The sequence below is a fragment of the Corythoichthys intestinalis genome, chromosome 4, assembly GCF_030265065.1.
Source record: "Corythoichthys intestinalis isolate RoL2023-P3 chromosome 4, ASM3026506v1, whole genome shotgun sequence".
Classification (NCBI taxonomy): Eukaryota; Metazoa; Chordata; class Actinopteri; order Syngnathiformes; family Syngnathidae; genus Corythoichthys; species Corythoichthys intestinalis.
The window spans coordinates 60,741,419-60,764,505 of NC_080398.1; the positions used below are offsets into that span (position 1 = coordinate 60,741,419).

Genomic DNA, 23,087 nt, shown 5'->3' on the forward strand with positions numbered 1-23,087 from the left:
CCACAGCAAATAGACAGCGGAGCGGACCAATCAGCGACGGGCTGACGCGACGTCGGTAAAGCGTCAAGAAACTAGCAAGAGACATTTCAACATATTCAACATGGCTAGCGCGAGAGAGACTGTTGGTTTTAGTGACTCGATGTGTTTTTGGTCATGTAAAACCGAATTTACCGCGGATTGGAACATATTGCCGGCTCTCCCATTGAGCCACTTGGCAGTTGCTGCTCTGGTCATTACAGTCTCCAGCGTCAACTGCGAGAGGGACTTCTCCACAATGAACAGGGTAAGGGCATGACTAGAGGTGCTGACAGGTGTGCCAAATATGCATAATATTTGGTGTGAATGCAAGGTGCATAATTGTCAAGTACAGGAGAGTACAATACCCCTTTCCCACTGGCCAAAAAACCCGTGCCAACCCGCTAACAATCGGCTTTTGGTGGCAGTGGGAAAGGTGCAGCGACCCGCCTCGACTCGTGTCAATCAACCCGCCAAGCGACCCGCGTTAAAATCACCTCGGCTCTGATCGCCATGCAGTGTGAAAGCAAAACCCCGGGTCATCAGTCAGCAACCTAATCTACGTGGTGACGTAGGCTAGTACGTGATGCGTTATAACAAAAAACAAAAACCATGTGCTCTAGCCCAGATCCACATACGGCGAGCAGTTGGTGTAGCAGCGTTAGCAATAGCCATAACAGACGAAACAAAGGCTCTTCTCCTCCTCCTGTGACGTACACGACTCCTTTCATTATCAAACCAAAATTTACGTCGCCTACGTTGCCTCAGCACAAGCACAGTGTTGATCCTTTGCTGCATTTCGACCATTTTGCGGGCAGTAAAACGCATGAAAACAGAGAACACAAACGGAAAGGAGGCTTCCATATTGCTTTCCATTGTTAACTTCCTTGAACTGAATGAATTCGGTCGCACTTGACGAAGCGCATCTTAGTGTGGTGACGTCACGCACCTTACGCACGGCTGAGGAGGGGTGGGGCTTAGACGGGTGAAAAAAAAAAAAAAAGACACGGCTTTTTTCATCAATGGGAAAGGTGCCAAATGCCAATTGCTAGTGGGATGCATCGGCTTGGAAAAACGCGCGTTGACCCACTAGTTTCAGTGGGAAAGGGGTACAAATGTGTGCTCCAAAGGCACCTCCCACTTTAATTTCTTTTGACTAATTGTAGTTATCTTATAGGTTAAATCAGACCTCAGGAACAGACTGCAAGGAGAACACCTTGCTGCCTGCCTGAGAGTCTCCATAAATGGACCAAGCCCTGAAGCGTTCAATTTTGGAAGAGCTATGGAAATTTTCTTCACAAAGCCAAGAAAAATTAAATGTTCAATGGCAGGGTGCAGAGTGTGTGTAGTGAGTGAATGAACAATGGATTGAATGAGTGAGTGAATGAATTAATGACTTTGTGTCATGGCTTTTTGATTCAAGATTAAATTTGAAATATTCCTGATATGACTGTGTGTGTTCTTAAGGATGATACCAACCTGTTATGTTCATATACAGCAATTTATATTACATTCAGTGGTCTCAAAATGCCCTAAAGAGATACACCAGGCTTGAAAATGTACACACACACCCTACCCAGAGGGTCAGAGACCCTCCCACCACAGTCTCCTGAAATCCTGTGGGAAACACTGCTAAATCTATTTAGGCATGAAGCGCAAATTCCATCCAACGTTAGCTGTGTGCAAAAAAAAGGATCATATGCCCGCTTCCTTGCTGTGGGGTCTTGAGTATCTTTGCGTACCCTATGTTTTTTACCTTTTATGTGGGAAAATAATTTTAAACTTGGCAAGTGCTATGATGAAAAGTGGTCTGCTTGGTGAAATTATGAGTATCCCATCAGTTGCAGTGAAGATACCATATTTGTCTCTTTACCAGTTTCATACAGCACCAAGGTACTGGAGGCAACCTCTCAGTTGATTGTAAGTAACGGATTGCCTACTTAATACTGGTATATGATCTGTGCCATTGACTCGTGTTCAGTTTTAATTGTGCTAATTGTCTTTATTCTCCTTTTCATGATATAAGGAGGGAGTGTATCCTGAGAAGCCTTGTTGTCTATGTCAACGAAGACCAGGATGTGTTTTTCAAGGAATATTCAGTAAGTTCTTTCTCATCTAGTATAATTGTAACGCATACATATTTCTAATGTAAACATGGAACATAAAAAAATACTGTAATTCATCTTTTTTTCCCCCTGTATTTCCTGACTTCTGGCACCTGTATTTTACTTGTCAGGACATTACTGCAATCTAATGACACAAAGTAGTCACTGTATACTACTGGTGCACGATAATTATTGGTCCGATAATTATCGGTCCGATGATAGGAATTATGACGTCATCCCGATAAATCCAATAACATTATTAATAGGACCGATAATATGTACTGTGCTGGCTTTACAGTTACACACTAGTATGGGAAATCAGTTGACCATTTGCGAGCATTGCTTCCACCTGCTGGTCAGAATAATTCGCTGCATCTGTTTTTTGTTACAGTTTGGTTCACATTACAAGCTTATTCACTTACACATTGTGTTGTCTAGCGGTAGCATTGACAATCGTGAATGCTTTCTGTTACATTGCAGCTTCGGAAATATCAGTATTTTATGTTTACTATAACATATGGATGTGCGTCATATGTACAGAACTTCATAAGTTGTTGTGTTATAGAAGCCAGCCAATGCTTTAGTAGCTCAAGCTGGTGTGCTATGCTATACATATAATAGTTGTGTATATAAGTGTATTGTGCTGTTTGTTGTATGTAGAGTATTGAATATGTATATTTTTCTGTTGTACTTTCACAATATTAAGACAACGGTCTTCCCATAAAAGCAAGAAAAGACCAAGCTTTGTGGTTTATGGAAGTGCATTCATATTTAGCTGGCTGTTGGGCAGTGCAAAAGTGAAACGCACTGTTTTGTTCATGTCATTATGAAAAATCTGGTGAGATCAAAGGCAAATCTATGTTGAATCCACCACTAGTTTTTTTTTTTTTGGGAAACCTCCAGGTGTTCAAAAACTCAGGTTATACATTTGAAAAAATTATATATTTATTATCGGGTATCGATATCGGCTTTGATGAGCAGGAAGTTGCTGGTATCGGTTTAAAAAAATGGATATCATGCACCCTACTGTATACACTGTCAATTATAAAACAAAAAGTACACGCAGAAACAGTTTTTCTATGGTAGATTCAAAAGGGACCACTACAATGGCATAGCTTAACCACAGAAAAATGTTGGCCATAAAGCTGCTGACATTATGTTGCCACCCAGCTCTCTCACACTGCTATAACCTTGGCTCTGACAGCTCCAGTTTCAGGCATTGATGGAGCTGAAGCTGATCGGACTTGGTCCACTGTCATCCATGTTGTGTGCCTCAGATTCTGAAGGTGAAAACCAGGGCTGTATTACCGACCGGGCGAGTGGGGCTGGTGCCCCGGGGCCCATGGATCCAGGGGGCCCAGGGGGGGCCCAACAACAATCCAGATACCGATGTCGATGCTGATTGCGATAGAGCCCTCTATTCTTTAGTTGTACTTCTTTAGTCTATAAGGGTTAACTGAAATGGGCTGGGGGGAGTGACAGCAGTCAGAGGGCCCTTGGCCACAGGACATAGGAACCAGGGGGCCCCTGGGCCATGTCGTACAGCAACCAGAGGGCCCCTAGGCCACGGAGGACGGCAATCAGAGGGCCCCTGGGCCACGGGGGATGGCAAAGGGCCCCTGAACCACGGGATATGGCAACCAGAGGGCCCCTGGGCCACGGGGGACGGCAATCAGAGGGCCCCTGGGCCACGGGGGACGGCTATCAAAGGGCCCCTGAGCCACGGGATATGGCAACCATAGGGCCCCTGGGCCACAGGAAACGGCAATCAAAGGGCCCCTGGGCTATGCGGTACGGCGACTAGAGCGCCTAGGGGGACAGCAATCAAAGGGCCCCTGGGCTACAGGATATGGCAACCAGATGGTCCCTGGGCCATGCAGTACGAAAACCAGAGGGCCCCTGGGCCACAGAATATGGCAACCAGAGGGCCCCTGACACACTGTTTAATTAAATGTGCCTAACCCAAAACTATTCCTAACCTTAACCGTCAATAAAGGCATATGCCTTACCCTAAAACTATTCCTAACCCTAACCGTCAGTAAAGGCAAATATTTATTACATTAGTTGTCGGAATAGCGGGATGTCGGGATAGCGAGAATCAACGGACAATGCTACTGAAAAGATGAGTTGAGTCATCAGCTGACCAAAAAGTTGCCAAAGGCGCTACACGACATTTTTAGTCGCCAGGGACCATCAAAAGTCGCTGAATTGGCCACAAGTAGTGGACTGAAAGAAGGGGCGGAGACTTTGGCTCTGTCTCTATATATATAACCCCCTGCATCACTTCTGTTCACTCAGAACTTGACCTTGGCTTACTGCTTTACAAATTGCTTTGCATTCAACCTGTGCAACATCACTTGTTTAATAATCAACAGCCTTTTTAAAGGCTTGCATTCATTTGTATCATATTATATTAAGCTATACTATATCATTATGCGTATAGTTTAATATTCAACAGCCTTTTTAAAGGCTTGTATACATTTATATTTTATTATTGTGTACTATATCACATTATACTATATCACATTATACGCATATAACATTACACCTTTAAAGGTTAAAAGCCTACCTTAAAAGGCTAGTGTATTTCGTGTTTAAATATAACACCTTCCGAACTTTAAGGAGTGTTGTATTGTATTTGGCCATTCTCTGGCAACTTCATTTCGTGAATTCAGCGACATTGCCTATTAGTTTTGATATGTAAACAACAGCTACTTTCTGCCTTTAAGCTTCACACTGCAACTTTTGGCCATCTTTAATAACTAAAAAGCTGATAAGCGACTTTTTCCCATTTTAATCATTTTATCATATTCTGTTCTGTCTTAGGAAGTCTTACACGGTTGAGATATTACCTTTATCTAGCTTCTGCCCTTAATCATATATCGTGTTGTCATCAAGTGACTTTTCACAGAGCCAGTGGCGACTTGGTTTTTTGTTTGTCTAGTTTTTTTTTTTTTTTTTGCAACTGTCATTAATAGTAGGCCTATGGATTGCAAACAAAAAAGTGGCGCTTCAAAGCGAAGAGCCAAAAAAAAACAGAGAGGCAAAACAGGCTGACATCTTAAAAAATGTGCCTTCGATTTCTGGCTTTTTTGATAAGCCAAAGGATTCCAATGTTGATACCAATGTTGATAATGTCATCAGTGGTCCGAGTTGCAGCAGTGTAGAGAGCACCACTGATTTGATCATGCCGGAGCCCACACAGATCCAATCCGGTGTAGACCTGGCCTCTCAGGCTCAGGCTTCAAGGCCACACACAGAGCTCAGTTTCCACCCAGAAGCTGGGGACACCATCTCCAGTCATGGATCTTCTGCTTCATGCTCAAATACCACAGCCATTCCAGACTCGTGTACTCTTACAACAGCAGACTCACTGTCAGACCAGGAGGAGTACACTGAGACCCATTAGCAGCTAGGACCTCAAACTCCTGGTGTGAAACCGTTAATGGCCCTGCTTTGTGGCCAAATGCCATTACTGAACAGGCTAAGTCGATTCTGGTTAGTAGAGGAGCAGTTGCTTTTCAAAATCGGAGTGAAAAGTACCCTGCCTCATTTAGAGATATGACCATGGGGGGTGGCACTAGGAGTTTCACAAATTCCTTAGTCAAATGCTGTCTACCTAATGGTCAGTCTGTGGAAAGGCAGTGGCTCCTTTACTCACCTTCCTCTGGTTGCATTTATTGTTTTGCTTGCAAACTGTTCTCAAGTAAGTGCAATGCATTTGTCAATGGGTTTTCTGATTGGAAACATTCTGAGCGTATCGGTGAGCATGAGAGGAATGAGGAGCATAGGGCTTGCATGTTAGCATTACACAGTCGTTCCAAAGACACAGGAAGAATTGATTCTGATCTTATGAAACAAATTGATGCAGAAAGGCAATACTGGTGGGACGTTTTGAAAAGAGTTGTTGCTGTAATTCAGTTTTTGGGAGAGAGGGGCCTTGCGTTCAGGGGAGATGACGAGCAGTTTGGATCACCTCACAATGGTAATTTCTTAGGCATTATCGAACTGTTGGCCAAATTTGACCCTTTTCTAGCTGACCATCTCCAAAGGTTTGGAGGCAAGGGCACAGGCTCTGTGTCCTATCTCTCATCCACAATCTGTGGGGAATTTATCCACTTAATGGGAGAAAGAACAAAGGAAGCGATTATCAGTGAGATAAAAGAGGCCAAATACTTTTCTGTTATCGTTGACTCCACTCCCGATCTTGCACATGTGGACCAACTCACTTTTATTTTCAAATTTGTTGAAGCTGGGGGAGACGTTGTTGAGCGGTTTCTGGGTTTTGAGCCTATTGAGAATCATAGCGGGAGCAATTTGGCTGAGTGTGTTGTTGCAATGGTGGAGAACCTGGGCCTAGACATAAGTAACTGTCGTGGCCAGTCTTACGACAATGCAAGTAATATGTCAGGAAAGTACAATGGAGTTCAAGCTCATCTGAAACGCATAAACCCATTGATTTGTTATGTCCCCTGTGCTGCGCATTCATTGAATTTAGTTGGTGTCAATGCTGTTGACAGTAGCCCAGAAGCTGGGCGTTTCTTTGACTTCCTGCAATCTTTGTACACATTTTGTGCCTCTTCAACACACAGGTGGGGAAAGGTTTTCAGAAATACAAATGTGAAACTCACACTGAAGTCCTTGTCAGGCACTCGCTGGAGTGCAAGAGCTGAATCAACAAATGCTCTGTGGAAATATAATGCACAACTGAGAGATTCACTGAACAATATTTCCAAAGATCCACAGGAGAAACGTGACACTAGAAGTGAGGCCTCTGCACTTTGTGGCAAGCTGGACACCCTAGAGATAGCTGTCATGGCATACTTTTGGGATACAATACTGCAGCGGTTCCAAGCCACAAGCCTGCAGTTACAGAAGCCTAACATCAACATAAATACGGCAACACAGCTTCTCAGTTCTCTTCGTGATTTTGTGGCAGCACCGAGAGACAATTTTGCCCATTTTGAAAGATCAGCCTTAAGTGTTACTGATTCAGTCTCCCAAGACTACAGACATGAACTCCAGCGCACAAAGAAGCGCAAACATATGGCTGATGAAAGTGCAGAGCCAGATGTTAAATTAGGTGGAAAAGAAAAGTTTCAAATTGAAACGTTCAATGTTCTAATTGACAAGCTTGTGTCCTGTCTTGACCATCGGTTAACTGCATACACACACTTGACCAATCTTTTTCATGTTCTTTTCATGCCTGATAATATGTCAATCAGTGAGCTCACTTCAAGGGCCAAAGCACTTGCTGCAGCATATCCCACTGATCTAACCATGAGCCTGGCAGATGAACTTGTTCAATTCAAATCATTCATTCCAAAAGAACAAAGATGCCCAAATACAATGCTAAAGACCGTGGTAAATTTGGATTTGCAGTCCACTTTTCCAAGTCTTTACATCGCACTTCGACTGTTCTTGACTCTGCCAATTACGAACTGTGAAGGGGAACGGTCATTCTCCAGAATGGCTCGAATAAAAAATGAGCTCAGGATGAAAATGACCCAAAATCGTCTGAACTCCCTCTCACTTCTTGCAATTGAATCACAGTTTGTGCAACAGCTGAACTTTGATGAGTTGGTAGATGATTTTGCACGAAGGAAGAGCAGAAAGAGACTTTTGTAGGGGAGTGTGTGTCGGGGGGGGTTGGTATGGGCTCGCAGCGGGATGGAGGGAGGGGGGGCCCTTGCAATCTCCTTGCCCCGGTGCCCAGACCCACCTTAATCCGGGCCTGGTGAAAACAAACTCCACCTCTGAGGAGTGGTCTGTGGAATCAGTGACCTGAGAGTCTGTGTGTCTGTCCATTTCTATTTCATCTGTCATGTCAAGTTCTTTGTCACACATCTGCACTCGGTCTGGTTTCAGCTCCTCCTCTCCTTGTTCTGTCAGTGCAGACCCGGCTGCAGAAAGAAATTACAGGGGGGGCATTACATTTTTTTGGGAGGGGCACACTTCTTCAATGTAAATTTAGCCGTAAAAGTGGCGTTTTTACCCGTTATATTTTCTGATGATAGTGTCAGTCAGTGAAACTGCAGGAGCTGGCAGCGCTATCGGTTCATGTTGACTTTCATTTATGCAATAGATGAAGTCAGGTTCTCACCCCAGGGGTTAGTTACTCTATAATATTGTGACTAATCTAATTCTGTGCTTCACTGATGAAAAATACTATGAAACAGCAAATGACTTCAGTAAACAACACTGATGTGTGCATCAGAAGATTCTGTGAAAGCTTGACACACCACTATCACTAACCATGGCCAAAACCAAAGCTCTTCAGTCAAATGTTGAAGGAAACAGCCGTCTTAGAATTGGCACTTGTTTTGACCATGAAAACTGATGAACTGTTGCATTCAACTACTGTATGTAATTGCACATTTATATTTTGTATATGATTTTCTGTTTGTTGTTTAGAGTTTTACTTAAATTTGTTTTCTGTGTTCAGACATCTGCTGCTGAGGATGCAGAAAGGAACATCGTCACCACAGTCATGGGGATTTACACAATCAGAAGAGATGGACATGAAGCCAGAGGACGTGGGAATTGTGATTGAGGGCATTAAAGTCCTCGGTGGTGTTGGCAATGTCATCACAGGGTTCATCATGCTGTTTGGGCTCATTTATGCCCTTGACCTAGCCTTTCCCGAAAACCTCAACTACACCTTCGAATTTTTCCAAAAAAATCATAATTAACATGGATGGACACAAGCTGAATGCTAAGATACAGCAGCTGAAAATCAAGCTGTTTTCATAAGGGACAGACACTGTGCCCACACCTTCAGTGACAGCGCGGATGTTTTTCTTCTAAAAATGTTAACCACTTGTGTAGCACATCTTGAAGTGTGCTCCTATGGATAGGCTGACTGTACTCAAAGAAATGTAAATGTTTTTCAGGTTCTGTTTTGTACTTCTACATGTGTGTTGTACATGTGTATTTAATGTGTTTGCAGGCGTTACATATTGCACTTTATGGTAAAGTTTCATGTTTTGTTTAATTGGAGCTGATTATACCATGCCTTAGCCTTTGCAAATATTTTACTTGTATTACTGTTGTACTAGTACTTGTGCTACTTTATTTGAACCACTTTTGAAGTCAGCAGATTACTTTGCTAAATGTGATATGTGAAATGTGATGTCTTCATCTTAGAGGAAAAAACTTAATAGAATGTTTTTCATCATTATTTTGATGACTTCCATGTTGATGATAGGTATACTGAAAATTGGGATGAATTATTTGTTTTAAATAAAACACTAACCAGATTTTGTGTTGTCTGATATGAGGGTGAAATGAAGTATGAAAAAAATATTTAGACTGTATTAATTTGAGTTTAACTGGCCCCAATTTATTTACATTTGTTTAAGTGCTAATTTTATTTTGGCTGTATTTGATAAAAATGAGTTTGATGAACTCAATTGAACCATATTACAAGGAGGTACTTAGTTTGAGTTAGGGCTACATAAATTTAATGGATGGAAATCCTGCCCAAAATTTGTGTTCATCCAATGAGTTATTTTTTCAGTGTGAAGTATTTACAGTCAATATAACTATGGACTAGGCCTGAACGATATTGGAAAAAACTATTGCTGCGATTTTTGGGGGGTTTGCGATATATTGCGATATTATATTGCGATATTAAAACTCAAATTTTCACTACATGACTTGAATAGCTGTTTGGAAAGACTTTGGTTGGGTCACCGTGACCACAATGTATTTTTTTATTGTGTATTTGTATAATACCGTCTGTGATTGATGAAGATTGCTGTATGAAAGGAACCAGGAGCTCATGTCTCTGCACAAAATAGATGATTTATTGAACACAGTATTTTATACTTGAACAACGGCAAAGATATTAAATGACAACTAAAAGAGCAAGTGCATACTGTAAGTCCCCTGATTTGTTCACAAAATATAACAAATAAAAACTTCTGTAAAATATCAAAGTTGTAAACATATATGAACTTAAATATTAAATATGACAAATAAAAGAGCAGGTACAAAAGTCCCGAATTGTTCTCAAAACATAACATTAAAAACCTCTGTAAAACAACAAAAAAGTTGTAAAAATATTTCAACTTAAACTAAATATTAAATATGACAAATAAAAGAGCAGGTGCATAGGTTGCCTGAGTTGTTCACAGAAAAAAAAAACTTCTGTTAAATAGCAAAGTTGTAAACATATATGAACTTAGATATTAAATATGACAAATAAAAGAGCAGGTACAAAAGTCCCGAATTGTTCTCAAAACATAATAAAAACCTCTGTAAAACAACAAAAAAGTTGTAAAAATATTTGAACCTAAACTAAATATTAAATATGACAAATAAAAGAGCAGGTGCATAGGTTGGCTGAGTTGTTCACAGAAAGTAAAAACGTCTGTAAAATAAAGTTGTAAACATATTTGAACAAAAATATTAAATATAACAAATAAAAGAGCAGGTGCATAGGTTGCCTGAGTTGTTCACAGAAAAAAAAAAACTTCTGTTAAATAGCAAAGTTGTAAACATATATGAACTTAAATATTAAATATGACAAATAAAAGAGCAGGTACAAAAGTCCCGAATTGTTCTCAAAACATAATAAAAACCTCTGTAAAACAACAAAAAAGTTGTAAAAATATTTGAACTTAAACTAAATATTAAATATGACAAATAAAAGAGCAGGTGCATAGGTTGGCTGAGTTGTTCACAGAAAGTAAAAACGTCTGTAAAATAAAGTTGTAAACATATTTGAACAAAAATATTAAATATGATAAATAAAAGAGCAGGTGCATAAGTCCCCCTGAGTTGTTCACAAAAAAAAAATAACGCATAAAAACTTCAGTAAACTAACAAAATTGTAAACACATTTGAACAAAAATATTAATATGATAAATAAAAGAGCAGGTGCATAAGTTCCCTGAGTTGTTCACAAAAAAAACAAAAAAAAACAAAAAAAAAAAAAACATAAAAACTTCAGTAAAATAACAAAGTTGTAAACATATTTAAAAAAAAATATTAAATATAATAAGTTAAAGAACAGGTGCATAAGTCCCCTGAGTTGTTCTCAAAATATAACAACAAATAAAAAGCTCTTTAAAACAACAAATTTGTAAACATAACCTAACAACAACTTAATTAAACATGACAAATAGATAGCTTATTGCTGTCACAGAAGGAAAAACAAAAGTCGTCCCTACAGCTGTGTTTGGTAAACATCTCGCCCAGCTTCATTCGGCAATCCTCAACTGGTTTTCACAGGTTTTTGGCCAAGAATACCAGTTTGTCAACCATTTCGGGTTTGAGACAGGAACGTTGGCATGTGACAATGTTCCCACTTGCACTGAATAGCCTCTCTGATGGCGAGCTCGTAGCGGGAATGCATAAATACTTGCAGGCAAGCTTGGAGAGTCTTGGAAAGTTTATTTGGTAAATTTTCCACCATGCAAGTGCATCTTGATCTTTATCTATGCAAGGTGTTAGCAGGTAGTTGTTGAACTCTGCTTCCACAGATTCCCTTAAGGTCAGAGAGGAGCTAGTGCCTGCTGCTCCAGCTTTGCTCTGTATTGACTGGAAGAAACCTCCAAAGGACTTCTTGGATTTCTTTTCCTGGGGCGGGTTAGCAACTGTGGGATTTTCTTCAGTGCTGCTGCTTGATGCAGCACTGAAGAGTGCTGAAGAGGTCTGGGCATGGCATTCCATTAGCTCTGTGGTCACTCTAGCCTTGACTTGAGGCTTTTTGTCTGCATCGATGAAATCCATCTTGAACCGGGGGTCCAAACAAGATGCAATATCTAGAAGCTCCTGCGTGGCTTTATCTTCATATTTCTCATTTATATAGTCCAACATCTCTTTTTTCAACTTCTTGGTCAGGTCTGTTTCCTCATCTTGCCCTTGCAGTAATTGTGTGTTGAAGAGGTGAAGAACAGGCTTGAGACAGGAGATACTGATGTAGTCCTCACCTGAAAGTGCATCAGTGAAGTCAAGCAGTGGGTCCAGTGACTTACTGACAGATTCGAGTACATCTATGTCCTGCCAGGTTGGGATTAAATGCCGCGTCTTCTTATCCTTAGACAGGACCTGAGCTAAAGCCCTCTGTTGCTCCAGGATCCTGCTGATCATCATCTGTCTGGAGCCCCATCTTGTTTGGCATTCTGTTATGAGGGAATGTGAAGGTAGATTGAGTTCCTTTTGGGCATCTTCAAGAGCAGCTCTGGCCTTCCAGCTGTGCGAGAAGTGACCCACAAGCTTCTTGCAGATACTTAGAGCACGGTCAATCTTATCACTCTTTTTCACTGCATTTTCTAGAGGGGGTGGGGGGGAGAAACACACAGACTCAGAACGTGTGATTCCTGCTATCATCAGTTTATTTATAAAATGACTGAATTATCATCATTATTATTATTATCCTCATGGACACTACTTTGACAAAGCCAGGTATATATATTGGCCACAAGCCTACTCAATAATCCCCAATCATATGACTTTTCATGAAGCCACATGTACAAATAAAGTGACATTGAAAATTTTATTTTGGGGTTTTCTGATTTACATTGTTTTGTCCAGGATTTTATATACATTACATACAGTACACACCGGGAGTACTGTAAATAGCATTGTTTTTGCTACAAACTGGCATATTTACTTCTTTTAGATGTTCATAAATTTGCACTGTCCCTATTACATAAAATATATAAAATGAATGAATATATAACATTTAACCTCATTACAAATAATTAATATATATTATTTAATTCACATATGTGGCTTAGAGGGTTTGACAAACCCTCAAAAATCACCCGAAAAGATTGTATAGTCACTTACCAACTGCAAGATGCAGCCTGTGTCCAAAGCACTGCAGCCGGGTCCATTTGTTCAAGGAAGCTGCCCTCACTATGTTTGCAGCATTGTCTGACGTTATGCAGACAAGATGTTCCTCGTCCAGGTTCCAAGAAGCCACAGCTTCTTTCAGCGCCGCTGCAATGTTCTCACTTGTGTGAACATCCGGGAAAAATGCAGTTTGCAAACAGCGACTTTTGAGTTCAAATTCATCATTAATGAAATGAATGGTCAGCCCGATGTATGGTGCTGTTGTCCGGCTGGACCATAAGTCCGCTGTAAATGCATAATGCACTGCTTGCAACAGCTCATTTGCAACCTGTAACCGCTGTTTTTCATACAGCTCTGGGATGGCCACTTGTGAAAAATACGTACGTGACGGTATTTCGTAGCGCTTGTCGAGAGTGCAGATCATTTTTTTAAACCCCGTTTTAACTACGGTGTTCATAGGCGCCATGTCTTTGGCCATATGAAAAGTTATTGCATCCGTTATTTGTTGATGCCGTTTGGACTTCCTGTCGTAAGGTGTTAAGCTAGCGAAGGTTTCTGTAATTGTTTTTTGATCTGAGGAAGTTTCACCTGGGGTCCTTGGTTTGCATTGGTCATACAGGAGCTTGTGATGGCGTTTCAAATGGTTGAACATGTTCGATGTATTACCTCGTGTTGAGGCAACCACGGCGAGGCACTGTCGACAAAGGGCTTTTTTTTGTTCTGTGTCATCTTTCCGATAGCCAAAATATTTCCAAATTTCTGATGTCGATTTTCTTTTGGGAACAAAGTCTTCCATCGCTTGATTCGCTTCCTTTACCGTCTTGCGTGTTTTACTTTCAGTTTGAGAACAGCCCCTCCTCCCTCCACTCGGCTGTTTGGCCCATCCTCCCTCCACTCTGCTGTTGCAGGGGGAGAGGGAGGGGCCGATGACTGCTGATCTGAAGGGAAGGAGAAGGCCTGCTGAAACCATGAAGCGGACCAAAATTTTGTGTATTAAAACCAATAAAATAAAATTTAAAACTATCGCACGTCCATGCGGTGGGACTATTGCACATGCGCACATCGCGATGGCGATGTTTAAACGATATATCGTTCAGGCCTACTATGGACCAGTGCTAGGTTTGACTACTGAAGCAGTATTTGCATTGACCAAATAAATGACGCAGAGAAGTAATGGGTTTGAACTGCTGGCCTATTTTTATATATAAACAACACAGACAATGGACACACATGTTACATGCTGCCGTTGGCGGCGTAGATTTATGTTAGTTCACATCCTGTTTTATTTTGGTGGGTTCCTTTTGTTGCTCTGTGTTCACCTTTGTCAGTCTTGTCTTGCCTTCCCCTCAATCACCCGAGTGCCCACACCTGTGTATCGTTAGCCCTAGGCATTATATTCCCCTCTCATTCCTTGTCTTGTGCCAGTGCTTTTTTTTTTTATACACCATCTTCAGTAAGTTTGTTGTTCTCATGTTTTTGTCCCAAGTGTACATTGCCTAAAATCTTATGTTGTTATTTTGATTTAGTTTGTACTTAGAAGCTGGCCTGTGTTACATGCCAGTAAAACAAAACTCATTGAAAACTGCATTTCTCCCATCCTCGCTTGCATTTGAGTCCAGCCATGTGTGTATTTTATAGACAACGTTTGGTTTTTATTTTGAGTTTCAATTTTCCCCATCAAACGTTTTATGTTGATCAACAAAATTCTTCAGTCAATAACACTTTATGTATTCAAGACAGATGCATAAAAATGACAAGAGTAAACTCAAAACAAATTCAGCAAAAGGCTGAACTGCTCCAATAAAAACGAGTATATCTGCCTGCTGTATCAATGTCATATTTACAGTCTTTCTGGCTGTTTTCTGGTGGTCCAGAGAAACAAAAATCCTCTGCTGAGTAACAAAAAATATGGTGGATCCTACCAGGTTGAAGATTACCAAATAGGAAGTTGTGCGTGAGGCACAGTTCAACGGGTCATCTGTGGATAGCTCGCCATCTTGTCTCAGTTGGAAATTTTCACTCCAACAATTGTTCAGTCGCTTCTGAATCAAGCTTTAATAGTGTATTGAATTAACAAAAATACATTAATAAACTAATTCGCACACTAAAGAGGTCTAAATACAATTAAAAATAAAGTTATCGAGTAAAGTCAACAATAGTGCAATGACACACATTAAAAACTGACACAGCAGATGGCTAGGCTAGGCATTAAGACATTTGCAACGTCTTACGTTCAATTAATCACCAATTCTAGGTTTACAACAATCGTGCAACATAAATATCATGAATTAAATACTTTTAACATATACTGATCAATACGATACGAATTAAAATATTCAACAAATATAAGTACAATTTAAAACTCAGGTGTATTTTCAGATATTTCCCAAGCTTTCACAGTTAAAAGAAACGTTTTGGCGTCATAGTTTTAATCATATTTTAATCTTTTCAGCAGTAACTCTAAATGGACTCACCGCTCTCCTTTCTCGGTCAGGTAAGAGCAACAGCGGTGAAGTTGTGCGCATTCAACAAGCTTCAATGTCAGTGTATTTTGCCAATTGAGATTTTCAAAATAAAAGTAGCGGATTTTAAATTTCTTTTCAATTAGTCAATATCCTAACTATTATTTATCAGGTTCTAAAGGTTGTTTAAACATGGATTAAAAAAACACGTTTCAACAATGTATTCTTTTAAAGGTTATCTTTATCAATGGAATCTTAATTTTGTGAGACTATGTTAACCTGGGTTACACTTGCATCCACAGGGCTGCTGTTGCACTTTTAGAACCATTAGTGCTTTGAAATCTTATCTTTCAAACTTGCACAGGATTGCTCAAAGGCAAGAGAACTTAAAGTGTATGTCAACACCTGGGGAAATGCTAATATTCCATCATTTATCCATAAACGAATGCCTTTTGGATTCATATCATGTCACTTCGTGTAATTACACACATCGCAACACCAAGAAAATGAGAGAAATTTGGGTCAATTTCAAGCTAAAAAGACCCGCCCCCGAGATCCCGGAAATCTGGCAGATTGTGTGCGTGACATCAAAACAAGGAAACAACCGGCTCAGTGCATTAGTACTGAATGGCGGCGATGATGGCGGACAATTACGTTTCTAGTTGCAGTGACGAATCCGACGTAACGAACATTCTTCTAATGGTGAAGAGGAGAGTTATGAACCTTTCTTTGGTGTTTTGGGTTATCAATCTGAGCCCAAACGAAAGCCAATGCAGCCTAATGAAAGGATCATTGAGGGGAGCAATCACACTGATGAAACCCCGACAACAGTTCGTGTGGGAAACACCAAATGGTATGTTTTGCATTTCTTTTTGTGAAGCTGATACACCGTGACCGCAAAATAATGTATAGAATAATTATCATTTAATATGCTATCATCGGTTTCGCTCTGCCAACCGACACAAATATGAATGGGATTAGAGCAGGGGTCCCCGGTGTGATTTGGGTCTTTTTTTCACGGACCGGTGTCCCTCTTTTATATTCAGTTGGACTCTCAATGTTATCCAATGGTGCTAAAAAACTATTTACATCACAAACATACATGCACAACACGGAAATGGCGTAAATTAACGCTTAACGACACGGCGAAGTCGTTAAGTGAGAGGGCTACGTGCAGTTGTTGTGTGCGCCAAACATGGCAAACGTAAGTTAATATTCCTTTCTTTAAAAAAAGTTTGTAGTGTGTACTTAGGAATCGCTGCATTCGCGGTCCTTTTTAACGTTACGCGCATGCCAACTTTGTCAGAACACCGGCAATGTGTGGCAGAAAAATACAGCAAATATAAAATAGCATTTGTTTTTAGCCCCGTCGTGTTAAGTGCAGGGAAAAAATACAACTCACCCGATGAATCAGTGGGAGGGCTGAGTTTGTTTCGTTGAGACGAGATGGTCCCAAGATGGGAGAGTGAGAGAAGCTAGCATCAAGCTAGCGATGTTGGAAATTGTAGCAGTTTTCAGCGCGCTCCAAGCGATGTCGGGATATTCCGAAATGACTTTAATCCAGAACTTCGGCATAGTTGTTGTCTCAAATGTATGTTTAAGTCGCCGTGATTTGCGATCTCTACAAGCTGATATTCCTGTTCCACAGATATGCTCAAATCACTCGATTTATTCACATACGGGTCACGAATTCACTCCTTCGCAGTTCGTGGGTCTTTAGTGATTGAGAAGTAGCATAAATTTTGTTTTCTTTGAGGTTGTAGGCACATCTTCGGGCTCGTCAGGTTCCAGTTTCCCTGTAAAATTGCAAAATTAGCCCTCTTAGCACTGACGAACTTTACTCATTGTCTGCGTAGTCCAGCTCTTTTTCTCGCGTTCGGGAACTCATGGGTACTACATTGCGACAAATGGCTATTTGTAAACCACATAGCATGACAGTTTTGAACCATTTTTGCGATTTTTTGATAGAACAGGAACGCAACTCTCTCGTCGATAAACAACGATGGCACCTGCCTCGACCTTTTGTTTCCTTGTTATGACGTCTCCGCCCCATTCGGCTGTTTCCGGAACACTTTCGGAAATGTTCGTCATTTTCGATAATTGCTCATTAATGTGATTGATTTTTTTGTTAACTTTATCAATATTTGTTATCTTGGCACATAATGGTTCTATTGACGTCTCACACCCCCTTTGCGTTTTCATACCCTTTAACATTTCAGTGCTGGTTGTGTGAATACAATGACATTTGCTGTAAAAAGAAAGTTAATTCATTTGCATCATCACCTTAGACTCAGTGAGATAGTGTGTTGCCCATTTGTAAGGTGCAGCTTTAAAACCAAATGCCTTAATAGTTTTACTTTACATACTGTACATCACGGAATCATAAAAACCATAATCTTCGAGATTTTCTGACACCAGGCAGGGCTATCAGCGATTTTCAGTCTGACACAGACCAGCCATGTAATGTTGATCCTGAAGTCGGCGTTTTATTGAAATGTAGTACTAGATTAGATTCCACAGAAAAACGTGAACCCGACTGTGTACACAATGTATACTCCGAAATACTTGAGCACAGATTAGCTTCCCTTTTCTTCGCAAGCAATGTCTGCTACATGTGTCGAGACATGCAAAGCAGGCAATTATAGATTAATTTAATTAAATTTTGTCCCTTTCCTAGTTTCATACAACTTGCGAAACATATTATTGAAGTTGAGGGAGAAGTTATTCAAGTGATAAGTAACACTGTATTCGGAGAAAAAAATGAGGAAAATGACGAAAAAGTGAGGAAATATAGATTCATACAGATTGTATTCAGAGAGAAAGAGACTGTATGTATGTATTGAGGCTGAAGATGAACAATTACAATATAACAAATGTAATTAAAGAACAACCACAACACTACAAATCTTAAATATTTCCTAGGTTCCTAAAACAAGCAGACGTTCAAAATGGAACTGTGCCGTCATTTCTAAACCGTTGCATTAAGTAGCCAAAGAAGTTATATGCACGTGGTACGAAAGTACAAAATACATAACCATTGACTACCATTATAATTCATAATTTTGGATTTATTGTACACCTGACATATTTTATTGCAAATTTCGTATGAATCCTTTCAATGACAGTCACATAACATGTGAGATGGACATTGAGTGTGTTTACACCCCTAACCCAAAAGGTGGCGCAAGAGACCGCAAAATGATTTTGCCTGCAAACTCCATAATGTTTTCAAGGCGCATGCTCATGGGTGCTCGCACGTGCTCGCGCGTCAACTGTATTGCTTTGCAGGAAAATTGAATTTCACAAGTTATTACTGAAGTTCAGTGTCATTGGAAATCATGCAGTTGTGTGCGTGTCCACACATGCAAGGGAAAGGCAGCTCACCGACCCCCCAAACAAGCGGGGGGGGGGGGTTGGGGGGCACTTGTTTAAAAATTTCAAATGTTATTGGTCAGTTTTTTTTTTTTAAATCCTATAGGCTCGTGAACTTTTCAGTAAAGTATGTAAAAGGGTCGACTGCCGTGGGGACTCTTTTTGACTTCGCAAAGTAGGAAGGAACGTACACTGACGGAGGACGAGGCGAGGAGACTGATTTTGGAGGATGCGGTCGAATCTTTCTGAATTGTCCGTTTACTCTGAGTCGGATGAGGATTTTGTTCCGATTGGCCAGCCTGGTGAGGACAGCGACGAAGGTGGGAATTCAGAGGAGGATATTGAGGATGTGGATGACGACGAAAGTTAAAATGGGTGAATAAAATTACATATGTATGGATAGGTCTAATGCCAATGAACATTTTGAATGGTTGACAGAAAAAAAAAATATTAAATGAGTGAATTATCACTTTTCAAAGTAGCAGTTACATATTTTAAAATTTGAACTTTCCCGCATTCAAAAAAATTTCATGGCATGAGGGCTGTACAGTGTCAGTCTTGTTGAAGTCCATCCACCAACGCCACGTTGGTGGTTCACTGTGCATCAAGGTTGATTAATTCATTCTGGATGGACTTATTACTCAGGTAGGTTTCAGCCAGCCCTTTCTCTTCAATCCTCTTCAGGTGCTCCTTCATTATCAGGTCAAATTTGGCCATAAATTCAACTTGACCCAGGAAATTGCCGTTGCATTGCTAATTTAATTTTTCCTTTTGAGGCCTCGAAATGCCAGATTACATTCTGATAGGTAGTTGGCAATAGACCCTACCCACGTGACGTCACAACTCCGCTCTCCTGAATGGTACCGCCCAATTGTCCGTCAAAACATAGTGTTAACCTGTTACGGCTTCGTACATTCCTCCTATTTACGGCGTGTTTTTCTGCTCCTTAACATTAATAATCAAAATGGTGAAGGCGTGTGTGGCTGTTGGTTGCACTAACAGAGAAGATGGAAGGAGAGACTTGAAGTTTTACCATATTCCGAGGGATCCAAAGAGGAGAGCGAAATGGACGGCTGCAATTCGACGTGAAAACTGGGCACCAAAAAATCACCACAGACTATGTAGTAGTCATTTTATATCCGGTAAGATGCATTTAAGATATACTTAGAGGGTTTTGGGCTGACAAATAACCACAATTAAGATCATTGCTTGGCTAATCGCCGACAACATACACGTATGTATGTAGTGAGAGTGCTATCGCTAAACCATATAAACATTAAAAGCCTTAACTCCATTGACAAACGACATGAAATACATTAGACTTGACAGTGGATGTTAGCAATAACAAAAGATTTTGAATTGAAAAATTCGTAACTCACCTTTCCAAGCACAAGATAGATTCCTGCCGAATTTTCGTGGACGAGGACCTGTTTCACCCAACCAGCAACGAAGTATTTATAAGCCTCCAAGCTCTTGAAGTTTTTCAAATTTTCGTGAGAATAGGCTGATTTTGTGTGGACAAGATAATTGTAAATATCAGCGTAGCAGATGTCAGGCAGACAGGGCGAAGACAGTGGGTCGAAAAACATCGATTTGGGCATCAAATATGGATCTGGCGACTGTATAGAACGAAGCTTTTCCACATAACGCCTTTTATGCAACACATCCAGTGAGTTTACGGCATCAGAAAGCACCGGGTCTTCCATGAAATGCATTTTAAATTCCTCGATCAATTGAAACCAATGCTAATACAGAGACAAAATGACGGACAAGTGGGCGGAACCATACAGCGAGCACGTGGCTTTGTGACGTCGGTGGGTAGGGTCTATAGCAAGTAATCTGCAGAATTTCTTTCCATTTTAAGATTTCAGCATTAATGAGATGCTGCCTCACTAGGTCAATTGCTGTGCCAGCTATCCATATGTGCGTTTTTACAGACTAACTCTGTCTCTTTACCTGATAGGGACTAGTATTCTCAGGGTTTTACCATAATAGACACGGAACGTGCACCCAAAAAAGACGCAAGGCCCTGCCACCACGTCGCCTCCTCCTTAGGTGCGTCTATTACATAAGACACGGAACGTGTACTCAAAAAGAACGTTAAGTCACTGCCACTGCGTCACTTCCTTCTTAGGTGCGTCTGGTACACATGCGGAGTTTAAGTACGTACAGGACACAGTCGCCCTTAAAATTAGGCAGCCGCACAAATCCTATCACTCATACATTTGGGTGAGTGAATTTCCTACCTTGAGATGCCTCCAGATGCGGAGGTGAGCCCAGTTCCTTGCTAACCGAGGCCGTGCACAGGCTTGACTGGAGGTTCACTCTGCCTCTGGAAACTCTAGGTAATTTGCAATCCGGCTCGAAGGACCAATTAAATATCAAGTTCAAACAACAATCCTTAGGTAGACATTTGTAATATTACCCAAAATAAGGAGAGAAGGCACTCAGTTTCTGTTTTTCTTGCGCAAGGAGAGCTGAAGGGACTAACAGTGGAATCCTAGATTACACTATGCAGCCTAACTAAACGCTCTAACTAAACCCTTCAGCACCCTTTCTTTTTATTTGGGGGTTGTCCCTAGCAACAGATGGATATCTCCCTTAAAGGGAAGGGAAGCAAGCTGGAGACACCCTTGGTATTTGTTTGTCAATGTGTGTGCGTTTTTATGTATAGTAATACATTTCATAAGGCAATTGCAAACAATAATAGAATGCAATACCAAAATACAGCAACTATATCGTTTCTTGAGGTCTTCATCCTGTCCTGGAAGTTGACCTGTGGAACCTGGACCGGTCTAAACCGGTTAGAATGACTAGGCAGTTTCACTGAGTAAGCATGACAAGACAGTTTTCAGCTGAAGTAAACATTTGGAAGGTGATCAATCCCACTGGTCTAAAATGACGATAATATAGTTACGGCGGTTAATAATGCAACGCTTTATTATAGCAATCAATCATCAACACTAATATTTGATTGTAGGCATTCTTCGGCCAAAGCAAATATTTAATGAATTCTCAGTAATTATCTTAACTGTGTTCAGGGGATCTCACATGTGCCTTGAGATTAGCCTCTGGCCTATACTACGAAGCCGGTTTTCTGGCTTAGCAGGGTAACTTCATCACGTGCAGCCTATCTTCCCGGCTAACCGGGACTACGAAAGGTGGGTATGTTGGAACCGGGGAACACACGCCACACGTCAAACCTGGTTGTCTCAGAATTAGATCTTGCTTAACCCCAGGATTCCAATTGACCACGCTCTATTTAAACAGCACTCCTCTGCGGAAGTGTCCTCTTCACAATGACAGCGTACCTGGACGACCCTTACGACATTGGCACTCGGATTGTGAAGGGCTCTCTTCGGAGGGCATGGGTTTTTAAAGACCGCCAGAATCCGCTGGCATTCCCGGACGATGTTCTCCATGAAAGATCTAGATCTGCAGCTGAGGGAATTCGTTACCTGTGCCAGCTGATCGAGGCGGACATCACTAATGTAAACCGCCGAAGTCAGGCCCTCACAACCGCGCAGATTGTGTGCCTGTCCTTGCGCTATTTTGCCAGGGCTCAATATATGATGCTGAACATCTGAGTTATAACACTGTATGCCGTGCAATTCGGAAGTGGTACTTGCTCTTACTAAACTGGTGGATGCATTTGTTGTGTTCCCTGGCCATCTAACTGAACTACAAATCAAAGAAGGCTTTTATGCAATCGCAGGTAATTGGCTACTAATCATTATATGGGATTGGCTGTTTTGCCTTTTATCCAAAACCAATTATGACCGGTAACTGATTTGACTAACAATATAGGTTTCCCAAGAGTAATAGGAGTCATTGATTGTACCCACATCCCCATTAGTGCACGACTGGGAGAGCATGAGAGGGATTTTGTGAACAAGAAATCCCAACGTACCATCAATGTGCAGGTAAGAGATTGTTTTACAAATTTTTTACGAAATTTCCGGTTCACACTTTTGCAAAAAAAATTTCGTTTCAGGTTTGCAGTGAGTCAGCAACAGGCACACTTTTGCAAAATAGACAATGTTTATTGGTTACAAAGGCAAGCAGAAGGAAAAAGAACAAGCATAACACAGAATAACCACGGCGCTAGGTCTAGGTTGTCACTGATAACGTCTAGAACCCCCGCGATGCAGTTAAAACACCCACAAGTACAAGAAACAATAGCGCTAGATGTAAAGTTGTCAAAGCTAACACCCCCACGCTACAGCCTAGTTCGGGCCTAAAAAATCCAGCCCGACCCGACACGGCCCGCTGGTATTGAGGCCCGACCCGGCCCGAGCTCGATCACTTAACTAGATTTGCAGGCCCG

The 23,087-nt window shown here is 41.0% G+C and overlaps 1 protein-coding gene across 1 annotated transcript; it reads right to left on the bottom strand.

Annotated features, from left to right (window-relative positions):
* Positions 1-11,077: 11,077 nt before the first annotated feature.
* Positions 11,078-15,716, bottom strand: LOC130915355 (E3 SUMO-protein ligase ZBED1-like). Its single transcript, XM_057835315.1, has 4 exons — positions 15,668-15,716; positions 13,744-13,864; positions 12,921-13,087; positions 11,078-12,400 (listed from the first exon to the last, which is right to left on the bottom strand). Exons 1-4 carry the CDS (start codon positions 15,714-15,716, stop codon positions 11,352-11,354), a joined length of 1,386 nt encoding a protein of 461 aa, XP_057691298.1. The 3' UTR covers positions 11,078-11,351.
* Positions 15,717-23,087: the final 7,371 nt, after the last annotated feature.